The sequence below is a fragment of the Myotis myotis genome, unplaced genomic scaffold, assembly GCF_014108235.1.
Source record: "Myotis myotis isolate mMyoMyo1 unplaced genomic scaffold, mMyoMyo1.p scaffold_m19_p_17, whole genome shotgun sequence".
Classification (NCBI taxonomy): domain Eukaryota; kingdom Metazoa; phylum Chordata; class Mammalia; order Chiroptera; family Vespertilionidae; genus Myotis; species Myotis myotis.
The window spans coordinates 8785933-8812267 of record NW_023416321.1 but is presented as its reverse complement, the minus strand read 5'-3'; the positions used below and the strand labels follow the sequence as shown (position 1 = coordinate 8812267).

Genomic DNA, 26335 nt, shown 5'->3' with positions numbered 1-26335 from the left:
GTGGGAACAAAGCAGGCTTGGGAGGCTGCCGCAAAGGACAGGATGGTGGTTTTATATGTGGCAAAATACTCCCAGGGGAGTAAAGACAGAGGGACAGATGGAGGCACATGATACCAGACCGGGGGGTGGGGTGGGGGGGTGGGGAGGAAAGGTTGGGCAGTGGTCTCTTCTAACCAGTAAGTGGAAGCTGCACCCCACCCCCAGGTGGGGGGTGGGACAACATTGGCACAGGAGGTGGCGAGACAGGCATGAGGTGCCCATCCCTGAGGTGGGCAGCCGGGCAGGGCCCAGTCCTCGTTGGCACAATCGGCTCTCTCTGGCCCAGCTGGGATGCTGGGGAGGGCAGGGCTGCTGGGCTAAGGGGATGCTAGGCCGAGGGACAGCCAGGTCAGAGGGGGATAGGAAGGCCTCTCCTGGGGGGAGTGGAGTGGACGTGGGTAAAGAACAAAAGGCAAATACAGAGCAGCAGCAGCCAAGCCCCCCAGGGGAGAGCCGTGGTCCCGAGGCAACCCCTGGGGCAGGGGTCATTTCTTGGGCACCAACCCCAAGGGCCTCTCCCCTGGGGTTTTGGGGTGGGAATGAAGGAGCAGTTTTTGGTTTCAAAATGAGGCGGACCAGTGTTCCATGGGCTCCACACCCAGGTGACACAGGGACAGGGAGGGCCCCTCTTCTGATGGCAGCAGGCAAGGGATATTGTAGGCAAAGCTCATTCCTGGGGCAGGTAAAGGCTGAGACATGGGGGGGGGGGGGGGAGCGTCTCCGATTGCCCACTCCTCAGGGTTAGGTCCTGGGTGGGCAGATGGCACTACATCTGATGCCCATCAGTTTCTACCCAGACATCTCCCCAAGGGGCTTCCAGCTGCCAGAAAGCTGGGGGAGGGGGAGGGAGGGTTGGGCATGAGGAGGGACCCTGGGCCTGGAGTTTGGGAAGAGAACCCTCGTGGAAAAGCCTGTGGCCTCTCTCTCCAGCAAAAACCCCCTACCCTTCCCAACTACTCCAGGTAGGGAAAGGGCCACCCCATGGAGAGTCCCAAGTAGAAGGAGCTAAGGAAGTGCACCTTTTCTCTGGGGGAGGGAGGGGAGAGAGACCCCCTGAGGAGGGGAAAGGAGACACCGCCGACAGGTGGGCATCCCCCATCCACCCGCCGCAGGGAGATAAAGACCTACAGCTGGAGCGGAAGGGACTCCCAGGAGCTGGGACGCTACCACCTAAAAAAAAACCGACACTGAGCAAAGGCATCTGAAAGAGAAGCGCCCCCTGGAGGTAAGACACACCCCGGTGGTGAGCGAGCTGCACCTCCCTCCCCTGGGCTCAGAGTCCTTCCTCCCAGTGCGGCCCGGCCTCTCAGCGGATGTACACACCGCGCCCCCAGCCCTCCAGCTCGTTCTTGTTGCGCCCCAGCACGGGTCCCCCGCCCTCCGCGCAGTAGCGGGCCTTATTGCGGCCACGATTCCGGTTGTCAGTCAGCTCCTCTTCATAGTCGTTTTCTTCATCCTCCCAGGATCCCTGCCGAGCGGGTGGGGTACTGCCCCCTGCGGGGTCTCCAAGCCCTGGCCCCTCGGAGGGATCGGTCTCCATGTCCACGCACGAGTCGCCCAGCTCGGTGTAGGTAGAATTTCGGTTGCCAGAGGCGTCGGCATCAAACGTGTCTTGGCGGGACAGTGCCCGCACGGTGCCCACCCGGCCTGGTGGGTGGTGGCTGCTGGGGTAAAGGCCTGGGGGCTGGCCCAGCTCCCCCGGGTACTCGTGCACGCTGGCATGCTCCCCGGTGGCCCGGTCCAGCGACTGGTCCCCAGAAGCAAGGTAGGGTCCCTGGTTAGCAGACAGACGGCACACACCATGCAGATCGGGCAGGGGTGAGAGAAACACAACAAGGCAATGCAGGTTAGTGTTGGCACCGAGGCACCAGCCTGGCTGAGGGAGGAGGGGGCTGGCTCTAGGGGATGGAGCCCGGCCAAGGACTCTAGAGCCCGGACCTCAGGGCATGTGCTCCTTTGTTAGGAGGGAAGGGGGCGCCCCACCTTCCCCCGCCTGAGGCCTGAACTCTCCCGGCTACCATGACACAGACCCCATGAACGATTAGTCATCGCTTCCTCAACACACGTCACTAATGCTGTTTTGGGGTAAATCATCATTAACAGCTCATTAGTATTGCCACTCGTTAGTGGTCGATTGGGTTAGTCATTGCTCCAGTTTTCCAAATACACTCAGGGGATTTCAGCTCAAGCTCACTAACCCCAGCTCCTTCCGCCCAAACCAGACCCTCATCAGAGGGTTCTAGAACCCCACACTCCCTGACCCAGGTTGAATGATGGAATTCCTCCTCTGCCCCCAGCAGAGACTTTCAAAGCAGCAAGATAGGAAAAGCTGATGGGTCTCCATCCCCACAGGAGATGATGAGGTGGCCCCATGTCCTCAGCACCAAATGCCACATGGCCTGATGGCCACTTCCATCACAGAGGCCACTGGGAGGGTGCAAAGAGGCCTGGGTCCTAGTCCTGCCCCTTTAAGTTGGGTAATGCTAAGGAACTGACTCCCCTTCCTGTGGCCCAGTTTCTCTGTGGTGGTGCGATGGAGATGAGAGCAGCAGTTTCCAAACTGTTCCCCTGAGATCTGGGGTGGAGTGGGAGGGCACAGCAGTGCTTCAGGGGTCCCCGTGGAGGTGAAGTGGAGGCCAAGCCACTAGCTCCCTCTGAGCAGAGCAAGGATGGCTTCTACTGAGCTTCCACATAAGACTCAGCGAATGAATTTGAAAAGCAATGGTCTAGAATGGTTTTTTTTTCTGGCTCTAATGGAGAATCAAATACGTCATGATGTGATCTCGGGGATGGGCCATGGCTCCCACGGGAGGAGGGAGAGGCAGGGCGGGGCACCCACACGAGGGCCTTTCCTGGAATCTGTTTAACTGGGAGCAGAATGGAAGGTTCAGCATCAATCACAGAAGATGCTACATTCCGGGTCCCTTCTGAGGGGCTTCCTGTGGTTAGGGCTCTAGGGAAGGGGACAGTGGCTTTGGGTTTAAAGGCCCCTGCGTTGTGGGATTCCCTGCTCTGTTGGGTCTACAATACTGTGACCACTCTTGAGTCTAAAATGGGCATGGGGTCCAGCGAATGACTCTGCGAGTCTTCTCCGTGTTTTCTTCCACGTCACTTGACTTACAGGGCCCCCAATCAGGCCTCACACCCAAAAGCCCCCAAGGCAGAGGATGTAGTCCTATGGCACCAGGCCCAAGGAGTACCATCAGCCCGCCCCAATCCCATTAACAAACCACAAACACCAGAAGCTGCTGCTCACCACATTTTTTTTACAAAATAGAGCTCTTTCCTTCCTTCCCCATGATCCCTGTTCTCCAATTCCCGGCCATGGGCAGGAGGGGAAATGGGGGAGGAGGGGGTACCTACATGGCGTGCTCCTGCAGCTGGGGCACTGCCCCGGCCTGCTGTGAGGCCTCCAGCCCACCCCAGAAGCTGAGATTTCTCCTGAGTGAGGTGAGCACCTGTACCTGGAGGTTGGAGACAGGGGCAGGGCTGGCAGCCAGAGCTGCAGTAGCCATGGTGCGGTTCAGCAGTGGGTTAGGCGGAGTGCTGCTGGGCGGGTGTGTGGCCTTCCAATAGGCTTCCAAGTATTCCGCCAAGTGCTCACAGGCATCCTCCAATTGGTTCTCATCCAGGATGATGTCAAACATTTCCTGTGGAGGCGGGGTTAGGGGGAGGGCTAGGATGAGCCAGGCAGGACCTAGGGGTTGTGGGTATGGCCTGGGCAAAGTGGGCGGAGAGTCAAGGGGTTGAAGGGCAAAGTTAAAAAGAGGCTTCTGGATGTCCAGGAAGAGAAGGGGGGCTCTCAGATGGGCACTGGCAGAACCACAAAGGCTCTTGGCACCCACATAGTCCAACTCCCTCATTCTAGATTTAAGGCCCAGACTCCCCCAAACAGAAGTGGTACTTCTGGGGCTTGAAGCCAGTCTGTGACTGCCTGCCCAGCACTCCTTCCCAGAAGTCCATCAGCACCGCTGGACCCAGCCTGGTGTTCCTGGCCACTCTGTCTCCCATGCAGGCCAGAGGAAACCAGAATCCAAATGCCGCCCCCCCACCCCGCCCCGGGGTCTGAGCACTCACAGGCGGACACTGCGCCAGCTTCTCCGAGGCCGCTATTTGCACATTGAGGTGTTTGGACTGCGACTTCCCTCGAGACTTGATGAGCCTCTGAAGTACCTGGTTTGGGGGGAGAAGAGGGAATCCCAGAAATGCACCAAGTCAGAGAGGCAGGTCCTGGTTAAAGGTGGCGTGGAGCGCCAGTGTCAGGGCGAGGGGATGTTGGATGACTCAGCCCTGGCCACCTCTTTAGACATCACCTCACCAGCTCTGTATCCATCCTGCACACTGCCCAGGCTCTCTACCGGATCTCATGCCAACATGTCCTAGAAGTTCTCGTCACAGTGGCTGTCTGAAGGGCATACAGCCCTGCTCCTCTAACCTTCTTCACAGGCTTCATTAGGCCAACGTCCCCTCCATGTTAACAACAGCCATGCTTTATGGGGCACCTGCTGCGTAATGGCACTATTTGGTACTTTTTACACGGTCAATTCATTGAGTCCCGACAATAATCCCATTAGGTGGCCACTACTATGATTTTCACTCAATCATAATAACAATAGCTGAACCAAACCCATAACCTTAGCTAAATGATCAAAGCTAACATCACCAATGATGCGGCAAACCAATGTCATATGCCTCTTGATGCAATGCAATCAGGACACATGGCTTTGGTGAAAGCTGAAGATGGACTGCATTCTAGATAACACTTCTTTTTTTTTTTTTTTTTTTTTAATATATTTTATTGATTTTTTACAGAGAGGAAGGGAGAGAGACAGAGAGTCAGAAACATCGATGAGAGAGAATCATCGATCAGCTGCCTCCTGCACATCTCCCACTGGGGATATGCCCACAACCCAGGCACATGCCCCTGACCGGAATCGAACCTGGGACCTCTCAGTCCGCAGGCCGACGCTCTATCCACTGAGCCAAACCGGTCTCGGCTAGATAACACTTCTTGAATCTGACAGTTATACTGTGATTAATGTCCTTGTTCTTAAGAAATACATGGTGGGATAAAGGCATACAATACCTTAAACCTACTCTCAAATCATTATGTGTACATAATATATACATACATATATGCATAAGATAAAATAAATGTGGCAAAAAGTTGAAAGTTAGTCAATCTGAAGAAAACTGAATTGCACACTTTAAATGGCTGAATTGAATGGTACGTAAATTATATCCCAATAAAGCTGTTAAAAAATTAGCAAATCCAAGTGAAGGGCATTCAAAGGATGGGAGTTCTTTGGGCTATTCTTGCAAATCTTCTGTAAATAAAAATCTTTTAAACAATAAAGTAGATATAGTGCTTAGTAGGTACCAGCCACTTTGCGTGGTTAATCTATTTACTTGGTCTTCACAATCACTACCTGAGGATCCCTATTTTACAGATGAGGACACTGAGGCAGAGAGATGTCAGGTGACTTGCCAAAGGAGCACAGAGCGGGCAAGTGGCAGCCCTGGGACATAAACCCAGGCAGTCTGGACTCTCAAAGAGTCCCCACCTTAAATTTCAGTCAGTTGCTCGTCCATGGGGGATGGGCATACTGGTACTTTCTAGATCACAAAGTGTTGTTGCGATCTTATTGGATCCTTTCAACCACTCCAGGAAGTACTTAGATTCATCATCACCTTTATGCTCATTAGAAACTTAGGACTCAGAAAGTTTAAGGAACGGGTGCTCAGCTCCCAGGGTGCTCTCATGAGGTAATAACAGTTACCACCCCTGGTTGCCATCATGAACTATGGGCTCTTTATTTATTTATTATTATTTTAAAATATATTTTATTGATTTTTTACGGAGAGGAAGGGAGAGGGATAGAGAGTTAGAAACATGGATGAGAGAGAAACATCGATCATACCCCCTACTGGGGATGTGCTCGCAACCAAGGTACATGCCCTTGACCGGAATCGAACCTGGGACCTTTCAGTCCGCAGGCCGACGCTCTATCCACTGAGCCAAACTGGTTAGGGCAAACTCTGGGCTCTTTACGTCATTACCTCAAACCCTCTCAACAATTAACACCAGGGAGGGAGTATAATCCCCATTCTACAGGGGAAGAAAAGGAGGTCAGAGGCCTCAATTTCAATAAAAAATAACAACCAAAAAACCCCCCCAACAAAATCTAATTAATAAGCCAACCACCGCTCGGATTTGAACGCCATGCTGTCTTCTAACTTCAAATCCTTCACCTACACTTGTCCTCCATGCGTCACAAACCCCCACTTCTTCACCTACACTCACCCTGCACGCTCCTCCCCCATTAACATCTAGGAGGGGAGACTAACGGGGCTGCAATATGACAAAGAAGTAAATCCTACAGATTTCATCTCCATCAAGGTCCACGTGAGGACAGTGCAGCACAAAGGGCCGAAACCAAAAGGCAGGAAGGACCTCCCAGCTGTCAAGTAGCTGGGTGACACTGGGACAACACGCACAGAATTCCAGTTTTCTGGATCAAGAGTGGGAGGTTAACCAGAGCAGAGATAGGGGACTGGCCTGCATGACCCTAATAATAACATTTATATTAAGATCTATAGAGTATTAATAGCTAATACATGATGAGGTCCATTATACCGGAACCTTTGCTAAGTCCTAAGTATTCACATTAGGTTGAATCTTCACAATATCCATGTGACGGAGTTTTACAGAGCAGGAAAGTACGGCTGGGGTGATTCAGCCACATCATTAGTAAGCAGCAGCTGGGATTGACACAGGCAGCTGGACTCCCGAGAGCTCCTGTCCCCTCTCGGGTCCGGCCTCTGCACCCACCTTGGGAGAGGTGATCTTGATGTAAACAATGATGGGGGCCAGTGAGGTCTTGGAGAGTTGGGCCGGATGGTTGATGGTGTCGGCGTCCAGAGCAACCAACTGAAGGGTCCGGGCCAGCTCGAAGATTCGCTCGATCTCGCTCTGAACCTCAGCTGGCGGTACATGGAGTCATGGAAAAGGGGGAATGTAAGGGAGCCCCCCAGGAGGCAGCGGGTGGATAGAACACTTTTGGAGATGCCCCCCCCCCGCTCTCCTCCCACCTCTGGCCCCAGAAAGCAGGGGATGGGGGGGTTTGAGGGGTGGGCTCACCCAGGCTGGAGCGTGTGTTGGAGCGCTCGATGATGATGTGTTTGCTGGGGTTGTTGAGGACTGAGCGCTTAGCCAGGGAAATGTCCGCTGTCACCCGAGTGATGGAGATCCTGGGGCGTGGGGCACAGGGAGTCAGAGCTCAGGCGGGCTAGGATGCCCTGCCCGCTCCGCAGGCTCCAGGCCTGCCTCCTACCCCTCAGTCCGAGAGTCCCAAATTATCACTCAAGCCATCCTGCCCATCCCCAGCAGCAGTGGGGACCTAGCTCCCGGGGTCTTACCTGCCATCAAACCGATGCTTCAAGAAGTCAAACAAAGCCTTCTGCATCATGTCTGTAACCTGAGGGTGGGATGTGGGGTGGGGGAGAAGTCAGGTGTTTAAAAAAGCCACTCAGCAAGAGTGGGCTGCTGGGTAGATGCACCCTCCCACGCCATTTTCTTCTTAAATTCCTGAAATGAATGGGACCCTGGGGGAAGGAGGCGTCTTCTGAGTCTGAGGAGCCTCCAATGAGCTCTCAGATTCCAATGGTTCTTCTAGGTGGTTCCTCTGCGAGGACGCTTCTGGGGCTTTGGGGGGAGGAACTCGACCCTCTGAGTGGGTCTCCCTGTGGGTGGGGCCCCTCTGGGAAATTTCTCTGAAGGTCGGTAGCCCTCTGGGGAAGATACCCGGGAACGCGGGCCCTTCGAAAGCTCTGGAGTCTCTCTGAAGGTCTGGGCCCCTCTGGGTCCACTCCCCGCTACGGGCTCCTACCTCATAGCCCTTGAGCGACGGTCCCACCAGGATGATGGGCCTCATGGAAGGCACCACGTCATAGGGGGGCACATGCTCTGTCTGGAGGGGAGGCAGGGAGGGGAAACCCCAGAGTGGAGATGGCATTAGCCCCTCTCCCCCAGCCTCCCCCATGCACCCGCTCCTCCCGCTGGTCCCAGAGCCCAGATGTGGGGATCAGGATGGGGGTGGGGAGGGACGGCAGGGAGAACCAGGAAGGGTGGGGAAATGGGGCAGATATGGGAATGGGTGTTAGAAGATCCCCCTAGCTCATCCCAAAGGGTGGGGAGGGGGGACACAGAAAGCTGTGATACTCACCGATTTCTGCTTCTGTTTGGCTGGGTCCAGAGATTGCCAAGAGGGGGAGGAGGGAGAGAAAGGAGGGCACCCAGGCAGGGGCAGAGGGCAAGGAAGGAGCCAGGACAAGAGAGGGAAGGGAGAGCGGGCAGACGAGGAGAGATAACAGGGCATGCGTGTTAGTGACAGACAGAGCCAGAGAGAGGGACGGGACCCCATGCCAGGGGGAGCCAGAGGTGGCCCTGGATCAGGGCTGGGAGCCAGACTGTCAGGGGACTTGGGAATATTCAGACATACCAAGACCCTCTTTCTGGGTCTTGGAGAAGAGCTGGGAAGGCTGACAGCCCCTCATTTGGTGCCCACCTCTTGCCCCAGTACAGCCAACTTGCCCATTTTAAGAATTCTCTTAACTGTCCTGCTCTGCAGCCAGTAGACCCCCACATGCCCACCTAAAACCCATGGAGTCTGAAAAGGGCAAAGAAGGGTCCCCGTTCCACGCCCCCTTCACATTTGAGGGGTGTGGGGGGCAAACATGGGAGATCACAATGGCAGTGAGGGGAAAGGTCAGGTTTCATTACTACCAGGTTCTACTCCTGGTTGGGGAGGGGGGCAGCTTTCCAAGGGAAGGGGTGCTTGGATTTCAGGAACTACCCTTTCCTGTGGAGTGGGCCAGGGAGGGTTTTGTGTGGAGATAGACACGCCTGTCCTCTGTGCCATCCACCCCTCCTGCCTCCTCAGCAGGAAGCCCCGGTCCCCCCCCTCCCACAGAATCAGGCTGCTACCACATCTGAATCCACTCCGGCCCCCTCCCCCCAGCCCCAAGGTCTGGGCCCTGACCTCCTCCCCTCTTACAAGAACCCAGCAAGGATTACCTTCTTGAAGAAGGAGATGCGTTTGCCATGAGGTGACGGGGTGGTGACACTGCTAACACTAGTCTTGGCAGAGCCACCGGGCTCTCCAAGCTCAGCCTCCTCGTCCTCTAACTCTAGGGGGTCTAGTTCAAATGCTAAGTTAGTCATTTCATTACCTGGACCGGAGAGTCAGGAGAGAGGGAGGAGGGAGGCGAGGTGGGGGGGAGTGAGATGGACAGGGAGACACAAATACAGAACGCGGGGATGGGATGGGGGAAAAAGAAAGAAGAAGAGGTGAATGGAACAGGGCTGGGAGAAATGAACAGGGGGAGGGGGAGGGGGGTCAGGCAGAGAAATGGAGCTACCAAAGAAATGGGAGAGGAGAGACATGAGAGGATGGGTGCTGACTGGCCCAGCTCGAGGGGTGCCCTACTCTTCATGGAGAGGGGACCCCTGGATGTGTGTGGAGGACTCAGGAATGGGGTACCCTCTACTGCAGGGGAAGGAAGGGAAGGGCAGTGGGGAGACCACCCCACCCAGAAGCTCCCCCATGACTCCCTGGGGAGGCAGCAGCTCTTACCACTGGCAGGGGGTGTGGGGCGGCGGGTGCCAGTCACCACGTCTCCCAGGCTGGAGCTGGAGTTGTCACCTGATTTGCTGTGTGGGTAGAGAGGCAAATGGAACTGTGAGCTAAGGGGTGGGTGTGAGGGTGGGGGAATCTCGTTCTCTCACATGCTGCCCTGCCCCCAAGATTCTCCAACCCCACGGGCGATACCACAGGCAGCTCTGTGCCCTCAGGGCCACCCTGAAGCCAGGTCCTGGCTGAATGGCCTCTCCTGGGGTTAGCAGTGCCCCCCTCCCCCCTGCACTCAGACACCTGGAGCTGAGGCGGTTCTGGCGCAGCTTCTGTTCCTGCAGCAGACGCAGGCTGTCCAGCTTGACGGGGCTAGGGATGAAGCCAACCTCACAGCCCTCCTTTACCAGTCGCCCGATCCACCAGTCATTATTGTATTTCTGCAAACAACGGCAGGTGGGGTGGGAGAGACCAAGAGGGAGATTGGAGGTGCAAGCCAGCAGCCACCCTGCAGGGGAAACTACCCTCGGAGTTGCCTACCCTGACCAGGGGGTGGCCCCCTCAAAGAGCCCCACCCCTGGCTCCAGCCTCTGAGGACAGCCCCAATTTTCAGGACCACTCCAGGACCAGCATCCTCCTGGGCCATGGATCACCCTGCCCCCAGCACATCCCTGTTCTGAGAGTCCTTCTTCCCCACGTGTCCGTCCTGCCCTGGAAAGGCGGGGAGAAAAGCACACGCTGGCACCTACGTGTGCCTGGCAAGCTGCCACTCCACTTACAGGCCTCATCACAATCCTACCCAACGGCCTTGTGACCTGGGCATGACCACCCCGTTTCACCAATGAGGCTCAGAGAGGTGGAAAGATTTGTCTAAGGCGGCACAGCAGCCTCAGCCCAGCTCTGCTTGGCTCAGAAGTCTTTCTCCAGATGCCCCTCCCCTGGTACCCACTACCCTCCAGATGCCAAGTGCTCTCTCCACCTCTTTGATGTGCAGGAAGTCCTTGGGCTCGAAGGTGATGGCCACTCCCTGCACAGGCACCTCATCCCCTGGAGATGGGTTGTAGCCGACATTTGTCCGAACAGCAAATGCCACCGGCTTGGTCTAGAGGAGGCGCACAGGGAGGGGGACAACCAGAGGGTTAGACCAAAATATAAAAATGTACAACTTCTTGACTGGGGTGGTGATTATGTGGAGGTTTGTTTCATCAATTCTTCATTAAAAGCTATACCCAATGGTTTGGTAGGGTTTTTGCATATGTGTTAAATTTCACAATGAAAAAGCAAAAAGTAGAACTCAGCCCTCTCAGGGTGGAGGGGGACACTGGGGAGTGATAAGTATTAGGGGTGGGGGAAGCCCAGAACGACACCCAAAAGGAATAATAATAATCTATAATAATAAAAGCGTAATATGCTGATTAGACCGGACAGCTGAACGACCTTCCGGACGAAGCCAGGGCTGCGAGAGCTGAGCCCCTTGCACGAATTTCATGCATCGGGCCTCTAGTAATAATAATAAGCTACTGTTTAGTGTGCCAGGTACTGAGTTACATGTTTCACATGCATTATCTCATTTATTTATCACAAAAATCCTAAGAAGTATTATTATCTTCATTTTAATGAATGAGGAGGCTAAAGTTCAGAAAGGTTAAGTGACTTGCCTAGGATCACTGTACAGGTAGTAAGAGCAGCCCGGGAAGATTGACTCCAGAAAGAAGTGTAAGTTTTTAGCACTTCTCAAGCTCCTATTATGTGTGGAAACAGTATCAGACACATGGTACTGTATAAGCAGGCAGGTTTCGAGCCCACATTTTATAGGTGAAAGACAAAGGCCCACTGAGGCCCACGGGTATACCAGCTAGGAAGTGGCTGGGCCAAGACTTGACCCAGGGTCTTTCTAGGCTGTCTCTAAAGCCGGAGGGCGGGGGGGGGATGGGGGTGGGGGGGTAGGAATAGGACAGCACAGCCCCTCCCTTCTTTCTCACCTTGGCTTTCTCAAGCTGGGCTAATGCCTGGCGCTCTGCCTCCTTCCTTAAGGCTTCTCGGTCCTCTTCCAGAGACACATCAGAGTCCGATGGACGGCTGGTGTAGGACTCCGCTGAGCCCTGAAATGACAGGGCCAGCTGAGGGCCATCACTGCCTCCCCAGCTCCTGGGCCTCAGAAGGCATGGAGATGCCACCCATCATGGATGCCTCAAGCTCCAGGCAGCCCAGCACGATGCCACGGGGCTAGAAGAAGGTGGTATTAGAAGGGACTGACGTTTGCAGGCCCACAAGAAAGGTGTGGCCCTAGAAAGGGTGACGGCAGTGAGCCAGGGGTTAAGGCAGGTCCAAGGACAGCTGCTCGGGGCCCCGGGAGGGGCAGGAACCTGATAGGGGCAGCGCAATAGAGGAGTGCCAGGGGACGAATCTCCCCTCCCTGCTCCTCGTTCCTTCCCCGCCCCTCAGCACCAGCTGAGACAGACTCAGCAGAAGCCCAGTGGGTCCTTCCAGGGACTGTAGCCACCAGCACAGGCCTGAGCTTTCTGCACTGTTGGCAGTGGGCAGCCTTCTCGGCATGACGGGGCCGCCAAAAGTTCTGCTGTCTTGTGCTCAAGGGTGAGGGAAGACAGAATCCTACCTCCCCCAGCAGAACCAGGGGAGCCCCAACCCTGAGGCTCCCAGAAGATACAAAAGAAAGTCCAAGATTCCTGAGATGGTGCAGGCAGCAGAAGCCAGTGAAGAGCAGGACACGGGGCAGGCCTTTCCTTAGCGCCAGGGCTGCAGCTGCCAGGGGTAAGGCCGGCTCAGAAGTGGGGGTGTGCCAGGACCACATCGACCATCCCAGAGCATAACTCCTTCAGCGATGCAGGCACATGTGTAAGACACCAATAGTCCAGACCCCCAGTGTGAGTGAACACGCTTACTCATGGGTGCGCTTGGATGTGCAACTTCAAGTCCATTTAGGAGGGTGTGTGCTATAGTATGTGCTGGATGTCATGACTGAATGCAAGCAGGTACACATACAGGGGGCACCCTAGGTGTCAGTGTCCCTGAGGGTGTGCAGCACCCTAGGGCAGGAGCCAGGAGGCGTGGATTTGTGTGTCTGAGCAGCGGTGCTGTTCCTACAAGGGGTGGAAGGTGACGTGGGGAAGAACAGGACTGAGGAGGTGTGGGGTTTTTTTTCCTGAGGGCACGAAAGGGTCACTTGTCCAGAAATGCCCATTAGTTGGTATGGAGGGGACCTGAGGAGAGAAGACACAGTCCCACCTCCCTCAGAGGGCCCTGGTCATTAGCTAGTGCGGTTGTCCATCCTTTTCCCAGCCAAATCATGAAAATGGGAGACTCGTGAGGGGACAGGTTGGAGGTGGGGGGTGAAGTCACTTCCAACAGAAGCTGGAAAAGAGACGTAAAGGAAGGAGAGTGGAAACCAGTTCGATGACCACTCTTCACCCCTCCCGACGGGAGTACTCAGAGTCAGGGAGACAGATGCACAGAGAGCCAGAGAGAGTGACAGAGAGGCACCTACTAACCGACACACACATGCACACGCGTTCACGCACATGCACGCACACAGACATGGCAGGAACGGCAGGAGACAGGGAAACAGTGAGGAGGCAGAGAGGCAGGCTTCCTTGAGGGGCTGCTCCCACCCTGCCCCCATCCCCAGCTCACCACCACGAGGGTCCGGCTGGGCGCCTCCATCACAGCGCCCTCAGTGCCTGGCCCCGCTGGCCGAGGAGGTGGCCCAAACTGCCCGCTCCCCCAGGGGGCTCAGATTACAAGCAGAGTTGCTACATGTGCAAACTGCTAGGGTATATTTAGCTCAGAGATGTGGCAAGGACTGCCCCCCCCACTCCCTGCCACCTACTGGGGGTCAGGGCTAGGGAGATGAGAGGAGAAAGGATTAGAGACTGGGGTCTGACAACCTGGGTTACCAAACACTGAGGGAACCAAGTCCTTTTTCTGTCAAGAGGAGTTACACTGAGAGCACAGCATCATTCTTCCTAGCCTGGTCCTAGCCCAGTCCTGCAACAGGAGGGATGAAGGAGACTGAGGAAAGGACTTCCTGTCTGTATACCTAAGAGATGCTAGGATGAAGGGTGCCTTTCCTGGGCTCACATGTGCCAAGTGCTGGGGAAACAGGAATCAAAAAGAAGGGCCTCACTCCCATCTGTGGTGGATCTGCCTGGTACCATCCTCCCTCTCCTGGTCCAAGAGGGGGCTTGACCTCCAGAGGACCCTTCCTCCCAACTACCCCTGCCCTCATATGCCCCGCCCGCTTCCTCTTCAACGCACTCCTTTTCCTTGTCTGATCCCAAGCCCCTCTCCCTTTTTTGTTGAGATGCTCTGTAGTCATAGCAACCACTTGCTTCTCCCTGAGCCTGAGATGGCCTGGGGTTGAGGCTTAGAACAGAGATGAGAACGGCGTCTTCCTGACTGAGCACAGAAGACCCCAGAAAGCTGTTCAGTGACCCTGCCTTCAGTCAGGGGTGCTGGGCTAAAGTCCTTTCTCAGATCATCTCCCTCCTGCCAGTACCCCACCTCCTTCAACACCCGTTCTCTCTGCATATTAAAGAACAGTCACATCTGGATATGAGGAGCGCCTTTCCCTGACCCACACCTGACCAGGGCTCCAGGGACTCAAATGTCCTGGCTCCTCATTTCTTAGGACTTGCCTCTACCCAACGCTGTCACAGATTCTGGGGGAGGACGTGGAAGCAGACAGCCGGCAGGGGGAGTGGGTGACAGCCTGAAGCAAGCTAGGAGGCAAGCCAGGCTGTCCCTGAATGAGATGACGCAGGCAGGCAACAGGGTTGGTGCCTGGTGCTGGGGGAGGGGCTGGGCGGGGGCTGAGGGCGTGGTTACAGCTGACAGTACAGGCAGGAGAGGTCATGGGGTGTCAGCATGATGGGTGGTTCCAGGCAGGCGACAAATGGCATGGGGGAGGGTGCCGGGAGAAAGCCTCAGACCCAGCTCACCAAAGCTGGGCTCCAGCAGCCAGCCACCTCCCTCCTCTCGGCCCAGCATGCCCGTTACCTGGCGCACAAAGCTGTTGGATGTGGTATCCGAGGATGTGCTCCCGTCCGACCTTTTGAACCGTCCTTTCCTCTTGCTGTATTTGCCCTGGAGGAGCCAGGAAGGGACAAGAGTGGGATCAGAAAGGCCCCTTCCCAGCCCTTACCCTATGGGGCTAGAGCTACAGCGAAGCCTTGCAAATATCATTCCCTGATCTGAACAGCCCCCCATATTCTTCCTGAGATGGTACAGCCCGAAGGGGAGGGAGGGCACAGACCACAGCCATGGGGTCGGGGGACAGTGCAAGAGAGCCCTCAAACTAAGCCAGAGGGGCTGGGAAGGGGGAGGCACTGAGTAGCTGGAGGCTCATTAGGCAGCAAAGCTAATTAAGATGCTGGGCAGGCTGCAGAGGCCTGGAGGGAAGGGAGAAGCCGCCTGCAGGGCTGGGGGGGGGGTGGTGGTGGTGGTGGTGAAGAAACCTGGGGAAAGTCCCTCTCCCGCTCCCCCTCAGCTGGAGGGGAGCAGGCTGAGTGTGCTGTGGCCCCTAGAGAGAAGAGGAACTGCCAATTGCCAATAGGGCCCCGCTTGGCTTTTCTTGTGCCCAACTCCTGCTTTCCTTTTTTGCAGAGCGGGGAGGGGATGGGCAGCTTTCAGCTCTAGGAGACCCCACACTAGATTTCCGGGGAGGGGGTGCGGTGTGTGGTAAGTAAACTTCTAACCCTGGCCCACGGCCATGGGGCACCCCTACCCTGGCAGGACTTTTTCTCAGGCCTCACCTCTCCCCAAGGGGGCAAGAGGGATCGAGCACCCTCCCACTAACCCCCGGCTGCCACTGCCAGCATCCTGTCCCTATGGCACCCACCAGGCTGCATCCGTCTAAATGCCCCCTGGCCCTGCCCCAAGATGAGCCGAGGAGACAGCTCCCACAAGCCCCTGGGGTAGGCGGGCTCAGTCTCACTGAGGAGGCTCTCGTCTTGGCTGCAGTGGACACTGCCTGACCACGCAAACAGCCGCACATGCAGCTATGTCCAGGCCTCCTGAAAGGGGCTGCTTCTTAGCCCTCCCCAGCTCACACACACACACTGACCCCAGGCCAGGCCAGAGGAGGGGGTCATGATGAATGAGGGTTTGGGCCCTCCACGCCCGTGCCCCCAGCCTGCATCCTAGAATTTCTTTACCAAAGAAGGTACCTACGCCATGACCAGACTAGGATCTCTGGTTCCTTGGGCCCAAGTACCAGGAGGAGGATGAATAGATGGCAAAGAAGGGCACCTGGGAACCCCAGAATCCTCCCTCCTCCACCTCTCTTTAAACCAGACATACACCCTACCCCTGGAACTGGGGATCCCTACAAACTTAAGAGGATCACCCAGGAAGCTCCGACTCGCTCTCACACCACCACCCCAGGCTGGGAAAAGGGAGTGGCACCCAGAGGACAAGGGACAGCTGAAAGAAAGGCCAGTCAGCTGCCTCGCAGGCTCCAAGGGGCCGGGGGTGGAGGAGGAGGTATTTTTAGGCCTGACCTGACCCCCGCCACACACACATGCAGATTAACCACATTATCAGGGCGGTTACAGTTGCTCCACTCTGGCCACAGCCAGAAAAGAGTTAATGCCATCCCGGCCTTGGGGTGTTGCCAGGTTAGAGAAGGACGTGCCCAGAGGAACCAGCCCAGACCTTGCTCGTCATGCAGGGGCACCCACCACACCCGAGAATGCCCCCTCCTCGGAGTCACCCGTGGGCACAGCTGAGTGTTCGTGGGGGCGGGGCAGCAGACCTCCTCCCCCAGGTAACACAGCTTCTTCCCCTCCAGGACAGTGAGTTGGCATCCATCCAACTTTCCAAACTTTGGAGGCATTTTCCCGGGGCTGAGGGGGAGGGGAGGACTGGCGGAGAGCGAGAACGTGGGTGTTGGGGGCGAGGAGCTGGTCCAATACAAGGGGTGTAGCTGACGTGGCCGGAATGGGAGCCTGGCCCCTTCCCCACTCTCCAGGGCCACGGTCTGCGGCTCCGAAGGCCTGCTGGCGCCGCCCTCTGACTAGCGCCTCGGCCATCGCCCAGAGCCACCCCCGCCCCACCCACCCCCGCCCGGCGCCCAAGAGCGTGCTCTGCGTCGCCCCCTTTGCCTGAGCTCGCTCTCCAGCCTCCCTCAACCCCGGGATCCCCCCGCCAGCACCCCCACTCTCAGCCCACTGGAACCTGTCCCCGAGCGGCAGGGACACGAGGAAGCGAGGGTGACAGGCGCTCCGCCTGCCTCCTCCGGCTCCGCAAACCCGCAGCCCCATTCCGGGCCAAGCGCCCATCCATCATGAACCCGCAGGGGCTGGGGGCGAGCAGGCGCCCCGCTCCGCTCCGCGCCGAGCTCATAGCCCCTGCCTCCCCGCGGCCCCTCCAGCCAGCCTCTGCGCCTCACCTGTGGTGGGCTGGGGTCGAAGACCTCCATGGGGATCTCCTGGGAGGGTGGGTAAGGGCCCCGCGACATGCTGGTCTTCTGGACCATGGAGAGGAGCCTCCCCTCCGGCCGCCGGCCCGGCCCCGCCGGGCGCCCTCAGCGCACGAGAGGCCGTAGGAACCGCGAGCGGCGCCGCGCAGCCAGCACCGGATCCAGCCACCTGGCCCTGCCTGCGGCTGCCCTCTTCCTGCCGTCCCTCCCTCCTCCCCTCGCTCCTCTGCCGCCGCCGCCGCCGCCGCCGCCTCCGCCCCCGAAGGCTCAGCATCTCCCCCCGCCCCTCCGCCCGCCCCGGCCCCGCCCCCCGCAGCCCCTCCGCGGGCTCCGCGCGGACAATGGCCGGGCGGCTGGCGGGAAGCGCGCCCCTCCTGGCCCCGGGCAGAGCGCGCGCGGGCCTCCGACCCGCCCGGGGTGAAGGCGGCCCACGCTGCGGGGGCAGGGGTGGGGGTGAGAAACTCGCCTGAGGGTTGGGGGCCGGGGGTGGCGGTCTGCCAGGGGATGCCAAGCGCTAATGGAGGTGTAACGCGGCTTAGCGTGGCTGGCACCGCGCCCCCCTTCCGTCCCAAACCGCTCTTCCTAGCTGGTCTCCCCGTTCCAGCTTGGGCCACCGGATCGTCTCGGTCCCGGGGACCGGCTTTAACTGCTCTCTCCCCTGTGTGAGCTCAGGCCCCCTGGAACCAAACGGAGTCCCCTCCCCGCCTCTAACTCTGGGCTGGCCGGCGGGGGGCTGAGGCTGGAGTGGGGAGGGTGTCCAAAGGGAGTCCCAGCTGAGCACACGAAATCCCAGGGACCCAGGAGTCCGTCTGTCCTGGCTGCTAGTATCCCAGGCCCTTCCAAAAGGCCGGGATTGGGGCTGGGTGAGGTCCGTGTTCTTTGGAAGAGAGAAGAAAAAGGACGAAGAAATGAGCTGAGAGGAGAGACTGGCTAAAATCAGATCTAATGACCATTGACCTAGGATTGCTCCCTCTTCATCCTTATTTGGGGACAAATATCCAAGGCCTGGACTCCACTTACCATGCATGATCTTCGGAGAGAAAAGGAGTAGGGGATTCTGGCAAGAGACCTTGGTGCCAGTTTGGCTCAGGCTCCTTCTGGTCATGTGGCCCTGGACAAATCACTACACCTTTTTTGAAAAATGGGGTTGCCAGTACTGTGGTATCTTTGTCGCCTGGGATTATTGGGAGGATGGGGGGAAATGAAATTAAATGATGGATTGCTGGGGCCTTTGGAGATGTTGTAAGGTGCTGTGTAGGGGTCAGTCATGACAGGAGGACCTGTTATCTCCCTAATCTACCCCTCCCGCTGCTCCACAAAGAGGAGAGGTGAGAAGTAGAATGGAGATTTGCCCAGGTTTAGTGACCCTGATATAAGGCCGGCCTGCAACAAGTAGATGGCCAGCCTACATTGTTTTTCTGATAACATCGCTTTCAGAGAGATTGCAGCTGAAACCCATTAGCATTGTCCTATGAGCAGATCCAATCGGAGCAGGGTCCCCATCTGCCCATTGGTCACAAGAGAGCTTGGCATGACAGAAGGTACAGGTTTTGCAGTCAGAAAGACCTGGATTTTCCATTTCTGATACCTCACTTAGCTGTAACGTGACAATGACACTAATTGTGTTGTGAGAAAGTGGCATAAGTTTTGCTCCTCTTTCTCCCTTTTTGACCCGAGCTCTGTTTAGCAGCCAGGAAAATTCAGATAGAGATGGGGTAATCAGGTGGAGCCAGCACTCAGATCCAGGTTTCTGGGACCCCAGAATATTCTCCTTGGGTTTTTGCACTGGGTACGCCAGACCAGGGGGGGAAGAACTATGGGTTGTGCGGTCATTCGAATTGTTTTCAAACTTTCACAACTATGCATTCACTCAGCCAAAATACTATTTTTCAAGTGTTTACTATGCTCTAAGCTCTAAACCTGCTGTAGTGCAGTGTAAGCCAAACAAGTTTCCTACGATCAAGGAGCTTGTCTTAAAGCTTCCCTTTGCGAGTAGCAAACATTAACTCACGTGATTTTCACAACTGGGTTACGGAAATATTACATAGGAGAAAGTTGAGGCACTAAGAGATTAAGAACCACAGTGGTGCAAAAACAAGCTAATGTCTTTGGTGGCCTATTTTGCACTCCAGGGGCTCCCGATCTACCGAGAAAATGAATAAAAAGGTGGCTTTTGCCTAATATGTGCCCTATTATTTTCTTCCGCTTCATTCACTAATGTAGAGAATACAGGGTGCCTGCAAGGACTGAGCCACTCTAGAAAAATCCCCTACCGCGCCTGCGCAATGCAGCTGACATCCGGCTCCCACTCACCACGTGATCAGGCACCCGGCTGCGCGTGCCTAGTAGGAAGTCGGACTGTACCACTTTGCCTTACCAAAGGGGTATACTTTTTATGTTTTTAAGTTTAAAACGATTCCCGATATCACGCTTCTATCATCTCGGGTATTGACACACGATGTAAGTAAGTTCAGGATGGCGGAAGATGAAAGGACAAGAGGGGAATACGGCTGGAAGCGGAGCGGGGGATGGCCTCTCCCCTTCACAGATAATGGGAGGAGCCCGGCCGGAGTGAGTCTTTCCTTTCGCCGCTGCGGCCGCAGCCATGAGGTGAGCGCTCGCGGGTCTCCGGCCTGGGGTGATCCCGGCTGCCGAGGGATGGCGGGGCGCGGGACCGTGGCCCCCGATGGGGAGATGAGGTGGAGGCGACCCTGACGCGGCGGGTCCCCGAGTTTGGGGTCGGGCGGCCCGGCACCCCAGGCCCCGGCCTGGAGAGGGTTGGGCTGGCGGAGCGTCCCGAGAACTGCAGGCCGCGGGAAGGCGGGGCGCCGCGCCGCACGCGGATCGGGGCGACCCACGCGGGTGGCGGCGGTGACTAGGCCCCGGCCTCCATGCTCGCGGGGCGCTCCTGCATCCGAGCCGATCTCCGCGCCTATGTGATTGGGTCCCAGGCCTCCGGCTGCCAACATGGGGCGAAGCCTAGCGCCTCCCTAGACCGCCCATAAGAGAACTCTAAGGCCAGCCGAATCCCGCTTCTTGCTGTGATGAGACGAAGGAAACGAGCCCGGGAAGCAAAGGACTAGACTAGCACATCAGGTCTCCTGGCCCCGGGTTCTTCACGCTAAACGCTTGTTTTTAGAGCTGAATCCCAGGACGAGCATAAGCCCCCTCTTCACTCTGATTTCACCCGTTCTCATTTGCCAGAGGCGAGAGGGAATGATACAGGGAAGATCTGGGGGTGTGATGGCAAAAGTCTTAGTGGTGGGGACGAGTTTGCCCCCTAACGCTTGTGTGCGCATGCGCACCCACTTCCCCGTGGGTTAGGCTCACCGCCTTGGAAGACTCGGGAGGGCAGATGTGCGGGGGTTCTCGTTCCTGCCTGGCAGTGGCTCCCAGGGCCTGACCGTGCGTTCTTTCCGTTTGCCGCAGCATGCTCAGGCTTCAGAAGAGGCTTGCCTCCAGCGTCCTCCGCTGTGGCAAAAAGAAGGTCTGGTTGGACCCCAATGAGACCAATGAAATCGCCAACGCCAACTCCCGTGAGTTCTTGGGTCTGTGCTCCTTCCTCGCCCTACCCCTCACTCATTCTTCATGAGACGGAAGACGACATAGTCGTGTTGACTTTATAGTCTGCGAGGTCTTATAAAATGGAGGGATCACAGAAATAATGGAGATGCCAGAATTTTTATTCCGGCCATTTGCCAAAATGGCAGGATAGAAATTAATGGACAAACTGTTCATAGCAAAAAAAAATTTTTTTAATTAAAAAGTAAATAAAAGAGCTAGGATTTCGTTTTAGCTCTTCCTAGGAAAAAACAAACAGCACAAGTTAATGGAACCACCCAGTGTTATTATATTAATGACTATTCCTAGAGTGGATACTCTGTTTTATAGCTCTGTGAAGGATTTATGAAGAGAGTACAGGCACTGGGGGGTAGAAATGACCAAGGAAATAATGATGTGGGAAGACCTGGGGCCTCAGACTGAGGAGATCCTGTTGGCATACTCGAGGCAAATAGATGTCAGTCCTACAGAGAGCATCATACCACAATACTTCCATATAATATTACGGGGGGAAAAGTATTCGGTGACAGTTGTAAGGCAGACTTTATTTGGGATCATTGCGATAGGTACAGGAACCACTGCAAATGGGCTTTTACAGTGGGGGAGGGGGAGGAAGAGTGGGCTCAAATCCAAATACAGCACAGGCAGGCAGAGTTTATAGCCAAGGCAGGCACGCGGTGTAGAGGGCCAGTGAATGGGAAGTTACCAAGAAGGAGTGGAGGTAACAAGGATTTTGGTTAAATGGACCTAGCAGGATTCTTACTGGGACATGGTGATGGATATTTTGAGTATGCTACAAAATGCCTAAAAGTGGGGGGAAGTTTTTGAGACCACTGGGCTGGGAGTGTACACAGTGTCTGTGGTCTGTCCTATTTAAACTCTGGGTTATGACTTGTGTTCTTGGAGCGAGGCCCTATCTGACTGACCAGGTACATGATGTTTTTCTAGGGCAGCAGATTCGGAAGCTGATCAAAGATGGGCTGATCATCCGGAAGCCTGTGACTGTCCATTCCCGGGCTCGATGCCGGAAAAACACCTTGGCCCGCAGGAAGGGCAGGCATATGGGCATAGGTTAGTGCATTCTTCTTCCTCTAAGACTTAAGAAATGATGGATGTTTAAGTCTAGACTGAAATGTATTTAGGATCTTTTCCTTCCCAGTCTGTCTAATTAATCTTGAGCCCTTTTCTTACTCTGATATTTGATGTGCTTTCTCTGCAAATCAGAAAGTTGGCGCTAGCGTGGAAATTGAAAGTACAGTATTGGTAGAAAGAGGTCACATTTCTTGAGCACCTACCCTATGCCAAGGATTCTACTTGGTACTTGAAAATGTCCGATAAATTCTAAAACCACTTTCAAAAAAGGTCAGGATGATTTAGGGAGATGAAGGTCACACCACCTTTAAAGCCCCTTTCATGCTGCCTTGGTGTGTACCCATCATATCCACATTCTGTGCAAAATATATGGGGAAGAATTGCCTTCTTTATGCTTCCTTTAAAATTTAATAAATGAAAGAAATAAAATACTTGGGATCATCTGTAAGATGGAAATGTTACTTAAAATGATAGAAAGCATTTGGCACATGACCTAGTGAATTATAAAGGTTTTCACAAGGTGGAAGTTGGTAGCTATCATTATGACCAGTCAGCTGGCTTGAATAACTCCCTTGAGATCTAAATGCACGAGAGTGGACCTCACTCATCTTGCCTGCAGGTAAGCGAAAGGGTACCGCCAACGCTCGAATGCCTGAGAAAGTGACCTGGATGAGGAGGATGAGGATTCTTCGCCGGCTTCTCAGAAGATACCGTGAATCTAAGAAGATCGACCGCCACATGTAAGCATGTCTTCCTCTTGGGCCCAGCAAGACCCATTTGCTGCTCTGATGGCTTGTTTTTTGTGCAGACACAATTCTAGCTCATTGGCCTGGGCTAGGGAGCTATGTGTGTTGAGTAAGCTTAGAAAATTCTTTCATTCTGTCCTATTTTGGTGGTTTTTTTTGTGGGTTTGTTGTTTTTTGTTTGTTGTTTTTTTTAGAGGGGGTTGGGGAACAGACATCAATGTGTTCCACTTAGTTATACATTCATTGGTTGACCTCTATATGTGCCCTGACCGGGGATGAGGATAGAACCCACAACCTTGACGTATTGGGGCAGCACTAACCAACTGAGCTGCTCAGCCAGGGCCAGCTGTTTATCTTCTCACCCACCCCCATACGTCATCTGGACAGGCAGAGTGTTGACTTCTCTGCCGGACGAGCTCTCATGGCCAGAAAGTTTTGGTTTGGGGGAAAGTAGTTCATCGGCAATAGAAGAGAGGAAAGGAACCCTACACGCTTTAGGGACTTACTTGGTGTGGAGGGGCCAACCTCTGATCCCATCACTGGCTAGATACAGGGGTGGGCAAACTTTTTGACTCGAGGGCCACAATGGGTTCTTAAACTGGACTCAGAAGAAGGAGCTGCGGCCGTGTTTCCCGACGTTGCCATGTTAACACTGCTGCTGGCGAAGGAGCGGAGGGGAGAGCAAGAGAACCCTCCGCTCTTTCGGCTCCGCGGGCCGTAGTTTGCCCACGGCTGGCTAGAACCTCTTGCTCCCTACATCCTGCAGGTACCACAGCCTGTACCTGAAAGTGAAGGGTAACGTGTTCAAAAACAAGCGGATTCTCATGGAACACATCCACAAGCTGAAGGCAGACAAGGCTCGCAAGAAGCTTCTGGCGTAAGTTTCTTCAGGAATTGGCCTCTGTGTCATGGGGCAGGTTCTTTGACTTTTATTATTACAAGTGTTCCTCTGAGACAGGCGGGGTAGGGACTGTAGGTTAGTTGAAGTGGGAGTTCTTCATATTGAGAACTGAGCATGTGCTTCCATCTCCCAGCAGCCTCTCTGACCCATCTTTTCTCTTCCATTTCTCAGTGACCAGGCCGAGGCCCGCAGGTCTAAGACCAAGGAAGCCCGCAAGCGCCGTGAAGAGCGGCTCCAGGCCAAGAAGGAGGAGATCATCAAGACTCTGTCCAAGGAGGAAGAGACCAAGAAATAAAGCTTCACCTCTCTTACCTGTACATAGTGGCCTTGGCAATTCCATGGTTCAGTCATTTAATAAAAGCAGCCTCACCTACCTCTCTGCTTCTTCCAAAGTTACTGATTGTGGGTCTTCACTTACGTATTTATTTTAGAGAGGGAGGGAGGGAGAAACATTGATTTGTTCCCCTTGTTTATGCCTTGATTGGTTCTTGTTATGCCCTGAGTGGGGCTTAAACCCAAAACCTTGGTATATCAGGACAACACTAATCAACTGAGCTACCTGGCCAGGGCGGGTCTTCACTATTCAGAATGACCACACTGAGGGCAGATACAGGCCCTTCCAGGGGCGCTGTTACATCTCTTGACTCGTGACCTCTCCATCCATGATAGAGGGGATTTGTGTGTGTTTTACATTGTTTTAGTGGGGTGTAGAGCCACTTTGTAGGGAGGGAAAGAATGGCTTCTACCCAAGCCTCCAAAATACTGTGCTTCAGAAATGCTTTCATAGCAGAGCATGGGTGGCGCCTTAAAAGTGGTCTCAAATGTTGGTTGTGAACCAATAGTTGTCACATAGTATTAAAAATAACAGCAAGTACAGTGCTTACACTTCTCACTGGGCACTGAGGTCCTAGGTTGAAAGCTGTCCTATAACATGAGTCCAGAAATTACACCTGGACTTCCCTAAACAGCTGTATTGAGGTGTAACAAGCTGTCACTGAGCATCACAATTTCTAAATCTTTACATTCCGGTCCTATCATGTTTTGGGGGGGTGGGGCTTATACCCATCACATAGGGGATAAAAGAAAAGGCTTTTCTCAGAAATTGGAAAAAGGCACATGACATACAAAAGCTTGTCAGCCATTGTGAGTTGCTTAGTAAATTGTAGCCCCTTTTACAAATAGGAAGTAAGTTTTATTTTGCAACTATTACTGGGAGTAATAACTGCCAGTTTTACAATAAAATAACTGAGAGCCCAGTACTTTAACATAATTCTAGTCTTCGCAACATTTTCAAGTAGGGTTGTTACTATCTTTGTTTTGCAGACATTTGGATTCACACAAAGCTAATGTAGTGTTGGGGTGGGAAAAGGGGATTCAAGATATTTAGGAAGTGAAACAGCTCGGTATACATTGATTTTGGAGGCTGAGGAAGAAGTCTGGGGTGGTCCCAAGGCCTTGAGCTTTGGAGGACTGGCAGGGGATTCCTTTAGTGATGAGAAGGAACCATTTGAGGTGGGAAAAAGGGCTAGAAGAGCTGCTCTTTAGGTATATTGAGTGGGTGGCAGTTTGCTGGACAGAGGTCCAGGTGGAGGGTGTCAGCCAGTTAAATACAGGAGTGTCGACTCGGATGAGGAAGAAGTCTGGGTTGGGAGGAAGGTTGCATAGAAGCGGCCACCTCCTTTATATGGACACATGTCCTAGCTAGTACCTCCCTGCCCTCCACCCCTCTCCTGAGGAATTTTTGTTTTGGGGGACCAATACAAAGCCAATTGGCCTTCAGGGGGTGTACTTGGCAGACATTCTCATCTGCACTTGGGAAAGGCAGGGCTAAAGTCTTGGGGACCTCAGACCCCTCTCCAGCTCTGCCTCGACTGTCCTTGCCCAGTCTGGACCAGATGGGGGAAGTGAGTGGCCCAAGGCAGGGAAGCACAGATCCAGTGAGAAATGTCCAGAGGACCTCCACCAGCCACGTGCATCAGAGCCTGGGACGAGAGCACTGGTTTGAGGGTGCCCTGTTGCTACTGTGGCAGCCTCTATGCACTTCATTTTTTAGCTCTTGCTCCAATCCTTTGTCATCCCGAGTGGGGAAGCTGTGGCCTAGATGGGGAGGGCCTTGGACAAGCTCTCAGTTGGAGTATGGGACCCCTTCCCAGTCATGGACCAGAGGAGGAAGGCCATTGGAGGCCACTCCACCTCCACTCCCTTCAGGCAGTTAAAGAGCGACAGAGAGGAGGTTATGGCAACAAACATGGCACCCGCACCTGGCTCCTGCTTGCAGCACAGAAACCGGTTACTACCCTGGACCAGGAGATGGTGCTGTTCTCTCACCGGTGGTTGCAGAAAACTGCCTCACATTTTGGGTTGTGGGGAGGGTTGGCCGGGGAGGGAAGGGTCATGGGTTGTGGGAGTCTCTTGGGAAGCTTTGGGTTTAGTTACTTCCTTTTTTTTTTTAATTGAATTTGTTGGGGTGACACCGGTTAACAAAATTATATAGGTTTCAGGTGCACAATTCCACAACACATCACCTGTACACTGTATTGTGTGTTCACCACGCCAAGTCGTCCCCTTCCGTCACCATTTACCCTCCCTATACCATCCTCCACTACCCAGGCCCCTAGTTCCCTCTTTCTGAAGCTCACCCCAGCCTGGAAAGTTACCTCTTTCCACCATGGGCCTCTAGCCCCTTCCTAGAGCCGTGCTTGGGAAGGCCCTTCGGCAAGCAGAACCCCTGAAGTAACCCCTGGATCTCTTTTAGGTCTGGAAGCTTAGGAAATTCTGATGCAAATAGATGTCCATTCTCTCAAGCATATACAATTGGTCCCCTTATATAATTTGCATACCCTTCAAAGGGGTTCATTGACCTCAGGTAAAGATTCCCTGAGCGAGTCCATTTCTGGAGGAGGACACCGAGGCCCAGAGGGGCCAGCCG

The 26335-nt window shown here is 54.8% G+C and overlaps 2 protein-coding genes across 6 annotated transcripts; one reads left to right on the top strand and one right to left on the bottom strand.

Moving 5' to 3' along the window:
* Positions 1–103: 103 nt before the first annotated feature.
* On the bottom strand, positions 104–17343 carry CACNB1 (calcium voltage-gated channel auxiliary subunit beta 1). 4 transcript variants are annotated; one of them, XM_036341722.1, is made up of 14 exons: positions 17077–17343; positions 14685–14771; positions 11651–11770; positions 10648–10770; positions 9972–10108; positions 9675–9751; positions 9116–9270; positions 7929–8009; positions 7459–7517; positions 7181–7290; positions 6872–7023; positions 4117–4212; positions 3504–3689; positions 105–1813 (listed from the first exon to the last, which is right to left on the bottom strand). In XM_036341722.1, the coding sequence occupies exons 1-14, from the start codon at positions 17161–17163 to the stop codon at positions 1346–1348; spliced, it is 1938 nt and encodes a 645-aa protein (XP_036197615.1). In that variant the 5' UTR covers positions 17164–17343; the 3' UTR covers positions 105–1345. The 4 variants fall into 4 exon arrangements, with proteins under 4 accessions (XP_036197617.1, XP_036197615.1, XP_036197616.1 ...); XM_036341723.1 differs by lacking the exon at positions 9116–9270 and adding an exon at positions 8265–8284; XM_036341724.1 differs by lacking the exons at positions 14685–14771; positions 17077–17343 and adding an exon at positions 13320–14439 and having other exon boundaries at positions 104–1813.
* A 2223-nt stretch (positions 17344–19566) lies between these two features.
* On the top strand, positions 19567–23781 carry RPL19 (ribosomal protein L19). Of its 2 annotated transcripts, none has more exons than XM_036341450.1 (6): positions 19567–19716; positions 20536–20642; positions 21616–21738; positions 22379–22499; positions 23272–23382; positions 23578–23781. In XM_036341450.1, exons 1-6 carry the CDS (start codon positions 19712–19714, stop codon positions 23699–23701), a joined length of 591 nt encoding a protein of 196 aa, XP_036197343.1. In that variant the 5' UTR covers positions 19567–19711; the 3' UTR covers positions 23702–23781. The 2 variants fall into 2 exon arrangements, with proteins under 2 accessions (XP_036197343.1, XP_036197344.1); XM_036341451.1 differs by lacking the exon at positions 19567–19716 and adding an exon at positions 20070–20202.
* The last annotated feature ends 2554 nt before the right edge of the window (positions 23782–26335 follow it).